The sequence below is a fragment of the Macrotis lagotis genome, chromosome 1 (genome assembly GCF_037893015.1).
Source record: "Macrotis lagotis isolate mMagLag1 chromosome 1, bilby.v1.9.chrom.fasta, whole genome shotgun sequence".
NCBI lineage: Eukaryota > Metazoa > Chordata > Mammalia > Peramelemorphia > Peramelidae > Macrotis > Macrotis lagotis.
This window is the reverse complement of record NC_133658.1, coordinates 930,528,744-930,543,856: the sequence shown is the minus strand read 5'-3', so window position 1 is coordinate 930,543,856 and position 15,113 is coordinate 930,528,744. Positions and strand designations below refer to the sequence as shown.

The window sequence follows — 15,113 nt, the reverse complement described above, 5'->3', positions numbered from 1 at the left end:
AGAAATCACATTTTTTAAAAATTTTATTTATTGGTAAAAGGATATACAAAAGCAGTTTACAGATGAGATTAAAGTGATCCATAGTCATATGAAAAACTGCTCTAAATCATTACTTATTAGAGAAATGCAAATTAAAGCATCTCTGAGATACCACCTCACACCTCTCAGACTGGCCAATATGACCAGAAAGGACAATGATCATTGTTGGAAAGGTTGTGGGAAATCTGGGACACTAATACATTGTTGGTGGAGCTGTGAACTCATCCAACCTTTCTGGAGAGAACTACGCCCAAAGGGCAACAAAATTGCGCATACCCTTTGATCCAGCAATACCACTACTGGATCTATACCCTGAAGAGATGATGAAAAATGGTAAAAACATCACTTGTACAAAAATATTCATAGCAGCCCTGTTTGTGGTGGGAAAGAACTGGAAATCAAATAAATGTCCTTCAATTGGGGAATGGCTTAGCAAACTGTGGTATATGCATGTCATGGAACACTATTGTTCTATTAGAAACCATGAGGGATGGGAATTCAGGGAGCCTGGTGGGGTTTGCATGGACTGATGCTGAGCGAGATGAGCAGAACCAGAAAAACATTGTACACTCTAACGTGGGGGTGATGCTCAACCCTGTTGGACTCGCTCATTCCATCAGTGTAACTATCACAGACAATTTGGGACTGTCTGCAATGGAGAATGCCATCTGTATCCAGAGAAAGAACTGTGGAGTTTGAACAAAGACCAGGGACTATTACCCTTAATTTAGGGGAAAAAAACCTGATATCTTATTGTCTGATCTTACTCTCTTACTTTATGTTTCTTCCTTAAGGGTATGATTTCTCTCTTGTCACATTCAATTTGGATCAATGTAAGCCATGGAAACAATGTGAAGACTGGAAAATTGCCTTCTACGGGGGGTGGGGGGGGGTGGGGGGAAGTAAGATTGGGGGGGAAATCATAAAACTCAAAATAAATAAGATTTAAAAAAATAAAAAAGAGCAATTTTTAAAAGCAAACCAAAAAAATTTTATTTATTAAAGGCAAAAGAGTGACTTGACCAAGGTCACTCAACTAGGCAATTAGTAAGTGTCTGAGGTCGGATTTGAACTCAGGTCCTCCTCACCCCAGGGCCAGTGCTCTATCCACTGCACCACCTAGCTGCCCCTGGAGAAATTACATTTTAAGAATGACATAGGTGGCACAATGGATAGCGTACGGCCCTGGAGATAGGAGGACCTGAGTTCAAATCCAGCCTCAGACACTTACTAATTGCCTAGCTGTGTGACCTTGGGCAAGTCACTTAACCCCAATGCCTTGCAAAAAACTAAAAAAAAAAATGAATGACACAAAAAGAGTGGGAGAGTATAGAGAAAAAAGCAACAAGGCTGATGAAGGGCCTTGAGTTTGAGACATATGAGAATGGTAAGGCTGAATAAGTTTGAGAACGTACAAACCTACAGGGGAAACAAGAGTGGTCTAAAGGACTTTTCTGGGCTATTAAATAGAGAGTTTAGGGCTTTGTTCTCCTCAGATCCAGATGACAGAACTAGAAACCATGGATGAAAGTTATCAAAAAGCTTCTTTAGGTGTGATATAAGAAGACGTTTCCTAACAGTCCGAGCTACCTAAAAGAGGAATTGATGCTATTGGGGGGAATCTCTAAGGAAAGGCTCCATGGACCACCTGTAAGGTAGGGAAAGGGAGCTGGGCTTCTGAGGTTGTTTCCAATTCTCTGATTCTCTGGATTCATTGAGCTTTTAGTCCATTAGAACTGGATGTTCCAAGGGTTAACATGATTTCCCTAAAATCATAAAGAAAATTAATAAGAGATCTGAGAAAAGAGCCCAGGCATCTGGCTCCTCCACCTGTGTACTCTACATCTCACTATCTTTTGAAATAGCTATGGATCCCTCTATGAGGAAGAGAAAATTGCTAGATGGTGATGATGATGATGATGAAAAGGTGATAAAGACGATGAGTGATGATAATGAAGCTGGGGAAAAGAATAATGAGAAGAGCAAGGCCTTAAAATGTCCTAATCACTAAGGGAGTGAATGGAAAGGAGGCAGGAGCTGAATTCCTCACAGAGAGAGGAGTTAAGACAGAGTGATTTGTGTGGCATGAAAGGGAGATCTGGAGGTAAAGGAGATCAACTTTAAGAAGACAGGAGGGGAATACATTCTTTTATATGAGCCAGATGTACAGAACAAGAGAGTCTCATTCTTGGCTCTGACATTTTAGAGACTTGTCCAACCATGACATGTATGTCAAAGGTGGAGCAGGAACAAGGGTCAGTGAATGTTAGAACTGGAGCGGATCATTTTGTCTGACCTCCATTTGACAGACAAACTAAGGCTCAGAGTCATTAAAAGATTTGCCTAAGTGTTTTTATTACCAAATGAGGTAGTTTTTCTGGCAAGTTTTGTGCTGTCCTTTGGTCAAGGTGCACTTCTTCTGGACCCCTTGAGCACAGAAGCTGGGAACTCCTCAGAATCAGGAGTTTAAATGCATAAAATACAGAAGAAAATGAAGGAAACCAATTCTATTGAAAGACCGCTATTAAAATATTTTAAAAATATAAGTTCCTAGGGGCAGCTAGGTGGTATAGTACATAAAGCACCAGCCCTGGAGTCAGGAGGACCTGGGTTCAAATCCGACCTCAGACACTTAATAATGACCTAGCTGTGTGGCCTTGGGCAAGCCACTTAACCCAACTGCCTTGCAAAAAAACCTAACATACATACATATATATATATATATAATACATATATACATACATACACATATATAAGTTCAGAGTCCAAGTGAAAGACATGTATCCATGTATCTTAGGGACAGTCTTAATTTCAGAGTTCAGAGAAATCACTTCTGGGGTCACCACTGCCCTCCATTCACCTACCTGCACCATTCAAGGCTTCAAAGATGGTCACACATGAGTTATGGGCAGAGGTGCTCCTTCCCCTGGCTCTTGGCTGCCACCTGACTCTCTCTCCTTCAAGTAGACAGGTGTGTCTTGCAACATATCCCAGGGCATCCCAGATTTCAGCCTGTTCCAACCAGGAGATCAGATCTGGCTTGGGACCAAGAAGCCCTGCTCAAGGGGTAAAAAATAAGTTGGGTCTTAATTTGCAAAATGAGGAAATTGTTGGAACTCTAAGACCACTGAGGTCCCTTTCAGCTCTCCTGCCCTCCCAGGGATCAGGTGGTCAAAGGAGTGTTACAGCAGCCGACAATCCCCACCAATCTAAGACTAAGATAATCCAATTGTGTGTTCCATGAAAAAAAGCAGACAAGGTCATACTTTGAAAGGGAGCTCACTTTGGACCCAGCCTAACCTTTCCTTAAAACCATGACTTTTACATTTCTCATAAGCTGGTTTCTTGCAAAACCTTCCCTCAGCTGATCATGTGGTCTCCACTTCAAGGAAGTCATGTCCTCCTGGGCCTCAGCTTCCACAAATATAAAATGGGCCCCTTGTCCCTCTAGGCTGTGCTTCTGACACTCCAAACTTTGGCCCTAGGATTCAGCTACTTTCTCATCCTGAATTTTCTCATCACCGGGAGTGTTCTCACCAAAGGCCATCTCACTCCATTTCTTCCTGTGGTGACTTCCTCCCAGGGGTGTCCACTCTGGGGACTACCTAGACCAGCCATCCTTCCTTCAGCTCCTGGATGAGCTTCTACTCCTTGCTTCCCCAGAAATCCCCATCTTTAATGGCTTGTTTCCCTCCTTAGATTGAAAGCTTTTTGAGGGCAGGCATGGCTTGCTTCTTGCCTGTCTTTGTATAGGAGGGCTACCCTGAGACCCAGGAGAAGGAGACCAATCAGATGCATCTCTACCATGGGGGGAGGAAAGAGGAAGTACAAGACATTGAAAACTGCTCTGGGCTGGGACTGCATAGACTTGGCCCAAGCCCAATCTAACTTCTCTTGCAGGATTGACCTTGGACCAGTCATTTTCTCTCTTTGAACCAGTTTCTTCCACTATCAAATAAAACAGCTGGAATGAATGACCTCCAGGGCCCCCAGAAGCACCATCATTCTATAGTGTTACTGCTTGTTAGGGATATTATGGGGTCCTTTTCCACTCACTAGGAGAGAAACTCCAAGCTATGGAAGCTTCTATGGTCCTGATTCCGGGGTGGGGGTGGGGGGAGGAAGGTGGCCCTACCCAAGGAGATCAGGTTCCTGTAGTTCTCCAACATCACATCTCTGTAGAGCTCCCTCTGGGCAGGGCTCAGGCATCCCCACTCATCCCAGGTGAAGTCCAAGGCCACATCCCTGAAGGTCACTGCTTTCTGAAACAACAAACACATTCCTGCTGGCCCAGATACCATATGCTAAGAGAGCCCAGGAAAAAAAGGGTGGGAAAAAAAAGAAAAAAGGGGGAAACACTGGCACTGTGAAGATGACCCAGAATGGGCACCAAGTGGATGTGTAGTGTTCTGGAGGAAGGGAGGAGCAAGAACAGGCAACTAAAGGACCTCAGTGGTCTTGGAGTTCCATCAATGTCCTCATTTTGCAAATTAGGAAACAGAATCTCAGGGATGTGGCTCACCCACAGAGGTGGCCCAAGCAGAAATGGCAGAGGTGGGATAAGAAGCCCGATTCTTAGTTTTCAAAGTCAGTCCTTTCCCCTGGCTCAAGGCCCTTGGATGTAGAGGAAGTCCCTTCCCCTTCTGGTCTTCCATTTCCAGAGTAAAGTGAAAAAGTTTGCTGTTTGGATGATTCCTAAGTCTTTTATCAGACCTCCAGGAGTCAGGAGGGTGCCCCTGGGTCTGAGCTGGGGGAAGGGGGCAGGCTGTCACTCACCTGGGAACTGGCCCCTGGGATTCTGATACATACTCCAGACTCCTCAAGCCTTCCCTCCTGGGCACAGTTATGAGGCATCAGATCTGTAAGGTGATAGAGGAGTCCTTGAAGGGAGGTGGTCTGACTTTCCAGCCTCTGACTTCTTTTGGACACTCACCAGCATGCAGGCATCCCCTAGGGTCAGATATAAATAAATAAAGGAGTCTTTGTTTTGTTTGGGTTTTTTTGGCAAGGCAATGGGGCTAAGTGACTTGCCCAAGGTCACACTGCTAGGTAATATTTAAGTGTCTGAGGCTGGATTTGAACTCAAGTCCTCCTGACTCCAGGGCCGGGGCTCTAGCCACTGTACCACTGAGTTGCCCCGATAAAGGAGTCTTTGATAGAGACCCAGGTGACAGATCCATGGGAGAAAATATGGAAGAGGAGACACTCTAGGACAGTCTCAGAGGCACTCATTTGAGGGGCAGAGGAGTGATCAGAGACAGGAAGAACAAACTATCTATCAATAAGCAGTCATTAAGCACCTACTACATGGTAGACAGTGGCTACGTGTGAGGGAGAACAAAGACAAAAATGAAAAAGTCCCTACTGTCAAAGAGCTTACATTCTGATGAGAGGACACAACATGTATATATGGAAATATATCAGTATGTTCATATATGTGAACACAAATACATGGAAGGGTATTTATACTCTTTGAGTGTGTGTGTGTGTGTGTGTGTGTGTGTGTGTGTGTGTAGACAGAAGACATACAAAATGAGGACAAAGTGATTTGAGGCATCAAGGACCTAGTAGTTGGGCAGAGCACAAGAAGCCTCCTGGAGAAGATGCTGCTTGAGTTGAGGCTTGAAGGAAACCAAGGATCCCAGAGTTAATCACCGTGAAGATGATGGTGAAGCATGGTGACAGGGACAAGAGTGGTATGAAGGAGAGAAAAGGAGACTGTCCTTTTGGGAAAAGAAATGAGTTCTCTTATGGACATAACAAATTAGAGAAGTCTGTGGGATACATAAACTATCTAGGAATAGGCTCCCTGTTCCAACAATTCTTGGAAAAGCAGTCTCAAAGAAACAATTTATACCATATATTATATATAATAAACTAAAAATGGACAATTGATTTGAATCTGAAAGTTTATACCATAAAAAAATAGAAGAAAATCAGAACAGTTCCTCTTCACAGCTATGGCCAGGTGAATTTTTTTAAATTAAATTTCATTTTTTTTCAATCAATTAAACCTCATCTTCTCTCCCTTCCCTGCTTCTTGAAAAAGAAAGAAAAAGAAAACCCTTGTTACAAATGTTTATAGTTGGGGGCGGAGCCAAGATGGCGACAAGAAGGGATCGAGTCTTAGGCGCTCTCTGATAAAAGCTCATAAACTAAGGACTCTAACTAAACTTTCGAGAGACAGAACCCACAAAGGGACCCAGTGAGGCAGTTCTCCTACTCAAGGTAACCTGGAAAAGAGCAGAAAGGCTCTGCTCCCCGGGATTAGAGAGGCGGCCTGCCAGAGGGGTGGCCCGCCAGAGCCAAAGAACATCAGCCTCCCGGAGGCAGCCCCAGGGCGCTGGGAGCCACGGCTCACAGCAGGGGGGGAGTCTCCTGAGCTGCACCCCAGGGAGCACCAGCACAAAGTGGGGGAACAGCGGGGTACCCCTGCCAGAGCGAGCACGTGGAGCCCAGCCCTCGGGGCACACAGCCAGCAGCCTGGTCTTTCAGCAGCCCAGATCCAGGAACAGAAGCAGGTGGAGCCGGTAAGCAGGAGCCCCCAGGGCAGGAGCCCATTGAGCTGAGGGAGGGGAGTGAAGAGAGACTGCAGAGCTCTGTCCTCTGCCCCTGAAACAGGACTCTGGGGCTCTGACCACATTCAGATCCTGATCGCAATCTAGGCCCCCCCACAGAACAGCAGGCCCCCCCCACCTCAGCCCCGTGGCAGAGGGGAGTGCTTATGGTCATTCACAGACCAGGAGGGAGGACAGAGCCTCACACACTGAGACCCTTGTGGGAGTGTCCCAAAAGCTCAGGAAGCACCCCAAAACCAGGCCCAGGCTGGGAAAATGAACAAGCTGACAAACAAGAGGAAGACTATTGAGAAATATTTTGCATATGAGCCTGCATATGAGAAGGATCAAAATACTCAGTCTGAAGATGAGGAAGCACAAGCTCCTGCATCTAAAGACTCCAAGAAAAACAGAAATTGGGCTCAGGCTATGATAGAGCTCAAAAAAAGACTTTGAAAATCAAATGAGGGAGTTGGAAGAAAAACTGGGAAAAGAAAGGAGAGAGAGATGCAGGAAAAACATGAAAATGAAGTCAGCAGCTTAGTCAAGGAAATCCAAAAAAATGCTGAAGAAAATAGCATGCTAAAAACCAGCTTAGGTCGAATGGATAAAACAGTTCAAAAAGTTATTGAGAAGAATGCTTTAAAAAGCAAAACTGGCCAGATGGAAAAAGAGATAAGAAAACTCTCTGAGGAGAACAAATCCTTCAGACAAAGAATAGAATTCAGGGAGATTGATGAATTTACCAGAAATCAGGAATCAATACTTCAAAACAAAAAAATGAAAAATTAGAAGAAAATGTGAAACATCTCATTGAAAAAACAACTGATATAGAAAACAGACTTAGGAAAGATAATTTAAAAATTACTGGAATACCTGAAAGACATGATCAGGAAAAGAGCCTTGACATCATTTTCAAAGAATTACTATAGGAAAATTGCCCTGATATTCTAGAAGCAGAGGGCAAAATAGAGATAGAGAGAATCCACCAATCCCCCAGAGAAAGAGATCCCAAAAAACCAACCCCTAGGAATATTATAGCCATGTTCCAGAGCTCCCAAGTCAAAGAGAAAATATTACAAGCAGCCAGAAGAACACAGTTCAAATATCGCAGAGCTGCAGTCAGGATCACACAGGACTTAGCAGCAACTACATTGGAAGCTTGTAGGGCTTGGAATATAATATACTGGAAGGCAAAAGAGCTTAGAATGCAGCCAAGAATCAACTACCCAGCAAGGCTGAATGTCCTCTTCCAGGGAAAAAGATGGACTTTCAGTGAACCAGGGGAATTTCAAATGTTCCTTTTGGAATGGCCAGAGCTGAACAGAAGGTTTGATCTTCAGATACAGGACTCAGGTGAAGCATGGAGATTGGAGGAAAGGGGGGAAATAGAAGGGACTTAATGAGGATGCACTGCATGTATTCCTGCATAGAAAAATGACACTGATAATACTCATATGAACCTTCTCAGCTAATAGAGCAGGTAGAGGGAGCTTTTATAGTTGAAGCACAGGAGAAAGCTGAATTCAAAGATAAAATATGGTGTAAAAATGGAGTCAATAGAAAAAAGGGAAATGTAATGGGAGGAAGAAAAAGGAGAGGGGGGAATAGTCCAAGATATTTCACATAAGTTTTTTTTTTTTTTATTACAATGAACTATTGCAATGATATGGAAGTGGGGAGGCAAGGGGGAATGGGAGGTGAAGAGATGAGAAAAGAAGAAGAGGCCCTTAGGAGGAGATGGGTCACCTCATCAGCAGAGATGGAGGAAAGGAAAAAATGGAGAGGAGGAAGGAAAGGAAGTAAGTGATGAAGGAAGGGAAAGGGGCCAAGGGTGGTGAATGACCTTGACTTTATGAATACTGTAGGAGTGAGAGCTTTGAATGGGTGGGGGAGGGGGGAGCTGTGGGAGGCTCCAGGAGAGAAGAGGTATTTGGAGAGCCTTAGTAGTGAGCAGAACAGAGAACAGAATTACTGCCTGGTGGCAGTAAGGGTCCAGTTGATATCAGGTAATAAATTTGTCCAGGTTTAGGCTAGAAAAGGTTATTGTGAGCTTGGGCCTAAATGCACTGAGAAATGGAAGACAATGCCCTGGGGATTGAGAGAAAAAAAGGAGAGGATACCAATGAATGACAGGACAAGGACAGACAAAAGAGGAAAGTAAGAAGTATTCTACCTCCACCTTACAAACCATTGAGTCACAGAAGCATAAGATATAGCTGAAAAGAATAGCCAGAAATCGAACCAAAAAAGATGGAAATGTTTAGGTAAGTAAACATACAAAAAATAGAACTCAGGATAAGGTTTCATTATTCAATAAAGAAACTGGGGTGGGGGGGGAGGCAGCTAGGTGGCACAGTAGATAGAGCACTGGCCCTGGAGTCAGGAAGACCTGACTTCAAATCCAGCCTCAGACACTTAACAATAAGCTTTGGCACACAGTGATTGGAATTCCATTGCCTTGCAAAAACTAAAAACAAAACAAACAAAAAAAAAAACACCTAAAGGAAATTATTTAATGGTTTGGCAAGAAAATAATTTAGTCCCTTATCTCACATCATTTATATCAATGGATTCTGGTTGAATGATAGAACTAACACATTTTTAAAAAAGAAATGAGAAAGAGAAGGAAAGCAAGAGAATGTATTTATCTTGGCTATAAAAAGAGGTCAATTTTTTTTTCTTATTTGGTAAACAGAGAAGAACCAGGGCCTCTGCTCTCTCCTCCCACTCTCTCTGGAATTCTCTGCAAATCTGGCTTTACTCAATAGAATTTGCCCCCTCCAAAATGATCCGTGATGGGGCAGAGTCAAAATGATGGAGTGGGAGTTCACCCACCACAAGTTAGAAAATGTGCCACAGCAAATTCTGAGTAGGCAAGCCAAGAAAAAAGTCATGAGTTATCATTCCAGGGCAGGGTAACTAAGAGAGACAGACAGGGGCCTGCAGATCCTGGAGACAGTATTTGGACAGAATGGCAGAATTCTGGTGCCCAGGGACTGAAGGAGGGTCATGATGGTTCACTGGGGTAGAAAGCTCCAGAGCAGAATCCAAGGGATCAGAATCTAGAAGTCCCACAAGCGGGTGGAGGGAAAGGATTCAAGGACTGAGGAGCTACAGTCAGGATCACACAAGATTTGGCAGCTACCATGTTGAAGGAGTGGAGGGCTTGGAATCTGATATTCCACAGGGAAAAGAATCCAGATTTGTAGTCAAGAATCACCTACCCAGTAAAACGGGGTAGTGGGTGTGTATATCTATGGGTCTCTATTTATCTCTGTCTCTCTCTCTCTCACACACACACACACACACACACACACAAGTATATAGATGGAAAGAATGTATTTTTTAACAAGGTAGAGGAATTTCAAGCATTCTTTTTTTTTTTTAAGGTTTTTGCAAGGCAAATGGGGTAAAGTGGCTTGCCCAAGGCCACACAGCTGGGTCATTATTAAGTGTCTGAGGTCATTTTTGAACTCAGGGGCTCCTGACTCCAGGGCTGGTGCTCTATCCACTGTGCCACATAGCTGCCCCTGAAGCATTGGTAATAAAGACCACAACCAATTAGAAAAAAACAAATACAAGAGATAAGAGAAACATAAAAAGATAACCGTGAGCAAGGAATCCTAACGAGGTTAAAAGGTTTAATTCTCCTATGTGGCCCTCATCTGGGGTCATTTTCAGCTATTCAGTCATGTCTGACTTTTCATGACCCCATTTGAGGTTTGGTGGCAAAGATTCTGGAGTAGTTTACCATTTCCTTCTCATGTGACAGATGGAGGAATTGAGGCAAATAGAGTGAAATGAGCTGCCTGGGGGGACGCGGCTACTGAGCACCCGGGGCCAGATTTGGCCTCTGGAAGTCGTCCCCATTTCGGGTCTGGCACTCTCCCCGTTGTGTCCCTCGGCTCCTGCTCAGGGATGACTCGGGATCCGAAGAAGATGCTGCTATGTGTTCGCGATCTCAAAAGAATGGAAGAAGGGGAAGGAGCACACGGGAGAGAGGAAGGGAGGGGAGAATGGGGAATGTTCTCACATAAATGAGCTGGTATAAGAAAGGCGGATGGGGGTCCCTGTAGTGCCCCGACATTGTGCTAAGCACTTGGCCTTCCATGTAACTGATGAGCGCCTGCTGGGCGCTGGGCGCTGGGCGCTGGGCGCTGTGCCAGGTCCCTCACAGTCATGGTCTCATTTGAGTCTCACAATTCCCATTCTACGGCTGAGGAAACTGAGGCAGGCAGCGGTGCAGGGACTGGCCCCAAGGCACAGCCAGTAAATGTCTAAGGCCGGACTGGAACTCGGGCCTCCCTGACTCGGGTGGGTGCTGATCCTGCGTTGGCTCCGCTCGCCCCTGCCCCCTCGGATGTGAACGCGGGGTGCCGGAGGAGGCGAGGCCACGAGAAGCGGGGCGCCGGCCCCCATCACCTGCGTGCAGCCCCCGCCGCCTTCTCCCACTGCCAGGAAGCGCCTTCCGGCGTTCAGTTCAAGGTAAAAAGACTTTCACCAGATTAAAAACTTGGCATGACACGGGCTGGGCGCTTCACGCGTGTCGTGGGCGCTCACACATCTAAGAGACAGAATAAGCCCCAACGTCAAGGTCACCAGCCACGGGCTCATCGCGGGCCCACGGTGGGGGCGCGTGGGGGGCGGCGCGCTGAGGGGGCCGGGGGTCCCTCTGGTGTGGACCGGAGCCAAGGCTGCCCCCCGGCATTGGGGGCGCCGACCCCCCGGGGGCAGTGCCCACCTCGCCCGGACACGCGCGAGCCGCCCTGTCCGCCTCGGCTTCCCCGGCTGTCAGGCGGGCTGGGCAAGGAGATGCGGAGGGCGGCGCCGACCCTGACCCTGACCCTGACCCTGAGCCTGAGCCTGAGCCTGAGCCTGAGCCTGAGCGCGTGCGCGCCAGCAGCGGACACGCGCACACGCACACACATGTGCACACGTGCGCACACACGCACTGAAGAGCACAGCCAGCAGCGGACACGCACATACATGTGCACACATGTGCGCACACGCGCAGCGCAGGACATAGACAGCAGCGGACACGCACACAGACGCACACACATGTGCACACGTGCGCACACACGCACTGAAGAGCACAGCCAGCAGCGGACACGCACACACATGTGCACACGTGCGCACACACGCAGCGCAGGACACAGACAGCAGCGGACACGCACACATGCACACACATGTACACACATGTGCACACACGCACCGCGGGGCACAGCCAGCAGCGGGCACGCACACATGCACACACATGTACGCACGCACACACAAGGCCATGGGGGCTTTCGGGGTGCACACGAGGGCGAGGCCCACGCAGGATGACCCCCGGGGAGGCCTTCACAAGGGCCCCCCCACACCGGTCACACAAACACAAGCCGGACCTCAGCGCAATAAACACGCGAACACGGGGGGGCCCCGGGCCGGCGCCGCTGCGGGCCCACGCCCCGCCCCCACAGCCCACTCACGGCCTCACCTCCCTCAGGGCCTCTCCGATCACGCTCCCGTAGTCCCCCACCGACCCAGAAGCCTGCGGGTGGTCGCTCTGCCTGCGCAGGCGCGGTGTAGCGGGGGGGGGAGGCCCACTGGGGGCGCATGCGCCGTCTGGCTTCTCGGCCCCGCCTTCCTGGAGGCCGGAGGGCGGGGCCGAGCCTCCGCGAGGGAAGGTTCTCTGGCCTGTGCGCGTGCGCGCGCGTGCGTGTGTGACTGTGCGCGCGCGCGTACGCGTGTGAGTGTCCGTGTGTGTCTGGGAGTGTGCACGTCCGCCCGTGGGCAGTCGCGCGGGGGGTCCCTCGGAGAGCCGACGCTGCCCCTTGTCCACAAGGAGGGCCCCCGCCGCCCCCGGGGCCCCCTCTGCCGGGTCGAGGTCGTCTCCCCCCCCCCCCCCCCCCCCCGTCTGAGCCCCCCGGGCCGATGAGCCCCCCAGAGCTGCCCGGCCCGTCGTGGGGTGAAGTGACTCGCTCACGGCCACACAGCCGAGACCTACCGAGGGTCTGAGGCTGGATTCGAACTCAGGCCCTCCTGCCGTCGGCCGGGCCCTGCCTCGGATTCAGTCTTTTTTTAAAAATAATACACTGGGGCCGTGACGTGCCCAAGGCCACACGGCGAGGTGACTAAGGGCCTGGGGCCGCGTTCGCACCCAGGTCCCCCTGACGCCAGGGCCGGGGCTCGGCCCACCGCGCCCCCTGGCCGCCCCTCAGTCTCTGCTGCCTTCCGGGGCCGGGCCCAGGGCGGCCGAAGGCCTGAGCGCCGCCGCCGCGTCTCTGGCGAGCTCCGCTCCGAGCTCCTCTAACGGCGCGGCCGGCGGCTTGGCCCAGCCTCGCCGGGGCCAGCGGCGACCTCACCTGCGCCAGCGGCGACCGCACCTGCTCGTGTGTTGAAAGCGCAGGTCATTTCCCGCGTTTGCTGTCTATGACTTTCGCTCTAATCCTTCTTTGTCACATTTAGCCTCTTGTCCTTTGTCTCACTCCAGGAAAACGATTTCAAATGTGGACTCAGACCCTGGGCGCGTCACTTAGCCCCTGTCCACTCCAGAGTCTTTGCAAAGACCAAAGACGATTATCTTTGATTTTTTAAAAAAAGCCATTATCTTATTCTGTCATTTTGCTATCTCCTACTTTATTTTTCTTCCTTAAGGATAGGATTTCTCTCTCATCACATTCCATTTGGATCAATGTATACCATGGAAACAATGTCAAGACTGACAGGCTGCCTTCTGGGGTGGGGGGGGGTGGGGGAGGGAAGCAAGATTAGGGGGGAAAATTGTAACACTCAAAATAAATAAAATCTTTCTAAAAAAAAGGAAAAGAAAAAAAAGGAAACCAAATTACTGCTATCAAAAATAAAAGGAGTGGATTTATCCCGAATGAAGAGAAAATTAAAGGAATCATTTAGAAATATTTTGTCCGATTATATGCCAATAAATTTGACAATCTAAATGAAATAGATGACTATCCACACAAATTTAAATTAACCAGATTAACAGAAGAAGTAGAATACTTAAATTACCCTACCTTAGGGGAAAAAAATTGAACAAGCCATCAGTGAGCTTCCTTACGAAAAAATCCCTAGGAACAGATGAATTCACAAGGGAATTCTACCAACCATTTTAAAGAACAATTCATCCCAATATTTTATCACCTATTTGGAAAAATGGTTGGAATTCTACCAAATTCCTTTTATGGCACAAATATGGGGCTGCTGTCCAAACCAGGAAGAGGCAACAATGAATACTGATGCACAAATTTTAAATGACATACTAGCAAAGAGATTCCAGATCTATTCTATATACTACGTCACAAGGTTAACGACTAGGTGAAATTTTTACCAAAAAAATGGAGGGTCAGTTCAATATTAGGAAAATTGTCAGCATCATTGACTACACCAGTAACAAAAGCAAAAGAATTCAAATGAATATTTTAATAGGTGTAGAAAAAAGCCTTTAATAAAATACAACATCCATTCCTATTAAAAACACTAGGGAGTATAAATATGTAGAAAAGAGAGACAATTTATAAAAAATACAATCATTCCCCATTTGATGAAGGATCAAAGGATGTAAACAGGCAGTTTTCAGACAAAGAAATCAAAGCCATCTTAGTCATATTGATGCACAGAAAAGATAGAGAGAACTGTGAACTAGCAGAAACAAAATTTTTAATCTTAAAGGCTGTTAAATCTTGTTAAATTGAGGGGCAACACTGGCCCTCAATAAAGGAGGACTTGAGTTCAAATCCAGCCTCACACACTTAATAATTACCTAGCTGTGTGACCTTGGCCAAGTCACTATACCTCATTGCCTTGTTTAAAACAAAAAAGAAATATTGTTAAATTGGGTGGAGATTCCCTACTCTTGAGATTTAAATCAATTACCATTGTTTAATGTAAAATTTGTATTCTGGTCTCTTCAGGCTTCAACCCTCCATGTAATTCAGGGTCCAGTAAGGGGGAAGGGAATTCACCTTTTGCCCTCTGGATAAGGGGTGAGACCATAAAAAATCTGGGTTGGACCTCTGCTGGGGGTTTGTCATCTCTGACCCTCTGGCCCAGTCAACTATGCTTGACTGATCTTTAATCTCTGTCTCTCTCTGCCTATCATTTTCTTATGCATTGTAACTTCTTTTGATAAATCTTTATTTTTCTTTCCATACCTGAATTCCTGATTCTGAGTCATGGTTCTTTGCATGGCAGTAATCAAACCCAAGTAGCTAGCAGCTACTTGGTATTAATTGAAAAAATGTTCTTATTCACTACTGAATAAAAAAATGCAATTAAAACAACTTTCACACTTCACAAGAATCAGATTGGCTTAAGATGACAAAAAATGAAGAAGATAAATGTTATAAACATTTCCCAGTGGGAAAACTGGGAGACTAAAGCACTGTTTGTAGAGATGTGAACTGAATCAAACATTCTGGAGAGCAATTTGGAAGTTTGCCCAAAGAACTATAAAACTATACATACCCTTTGATCCCATAATACTACTGATAACTCTATAACTCAAAGATATTTTTT

General features: G+C 46.8%; 1 protein-coding gene across 7 annotated transcripts in view; it reads right to left on the bottom strand.

Moving 5' to 3' along the window:
* Nucleotides 1-12,158, bottom strand: part of LOC141511889 (uncharacterized) — a 33,908-nt gene extending 21,750 nt beyond the window's left edge. For 5 of the 7 annotated variants that reach the window (XR_012475430.1, XR_012475432.1, XR_012475431.1 and 2 more), the window contains exons 1-4: nucleotides 12,076-12,154; nucleotides 4,816-4,989; nucleotides 4,175-4,301; nucleotides 2,904-3,095 (exon numbers count right to left, since the gene is read on the bottom strand). Coding sequence is in view for 2 of the 7 variants with exons in the window: in XM_074220885.1 (XP_074076986.1) it covers nucleotides 2,904-3,095; nucleotides 4,175-4,301; nucleotides 4,816-4,893 (397 nt within the window). In the remaining 5 variants the exon portion in view is untranslated. The other 2 variants (XM_074220888.1, XM_074220894.1) reach the window with 2 other exon arrangements.
* Between the last annotated feature and the right edge of the window lie 2,955 nt (nucleotides 12,159-15,113).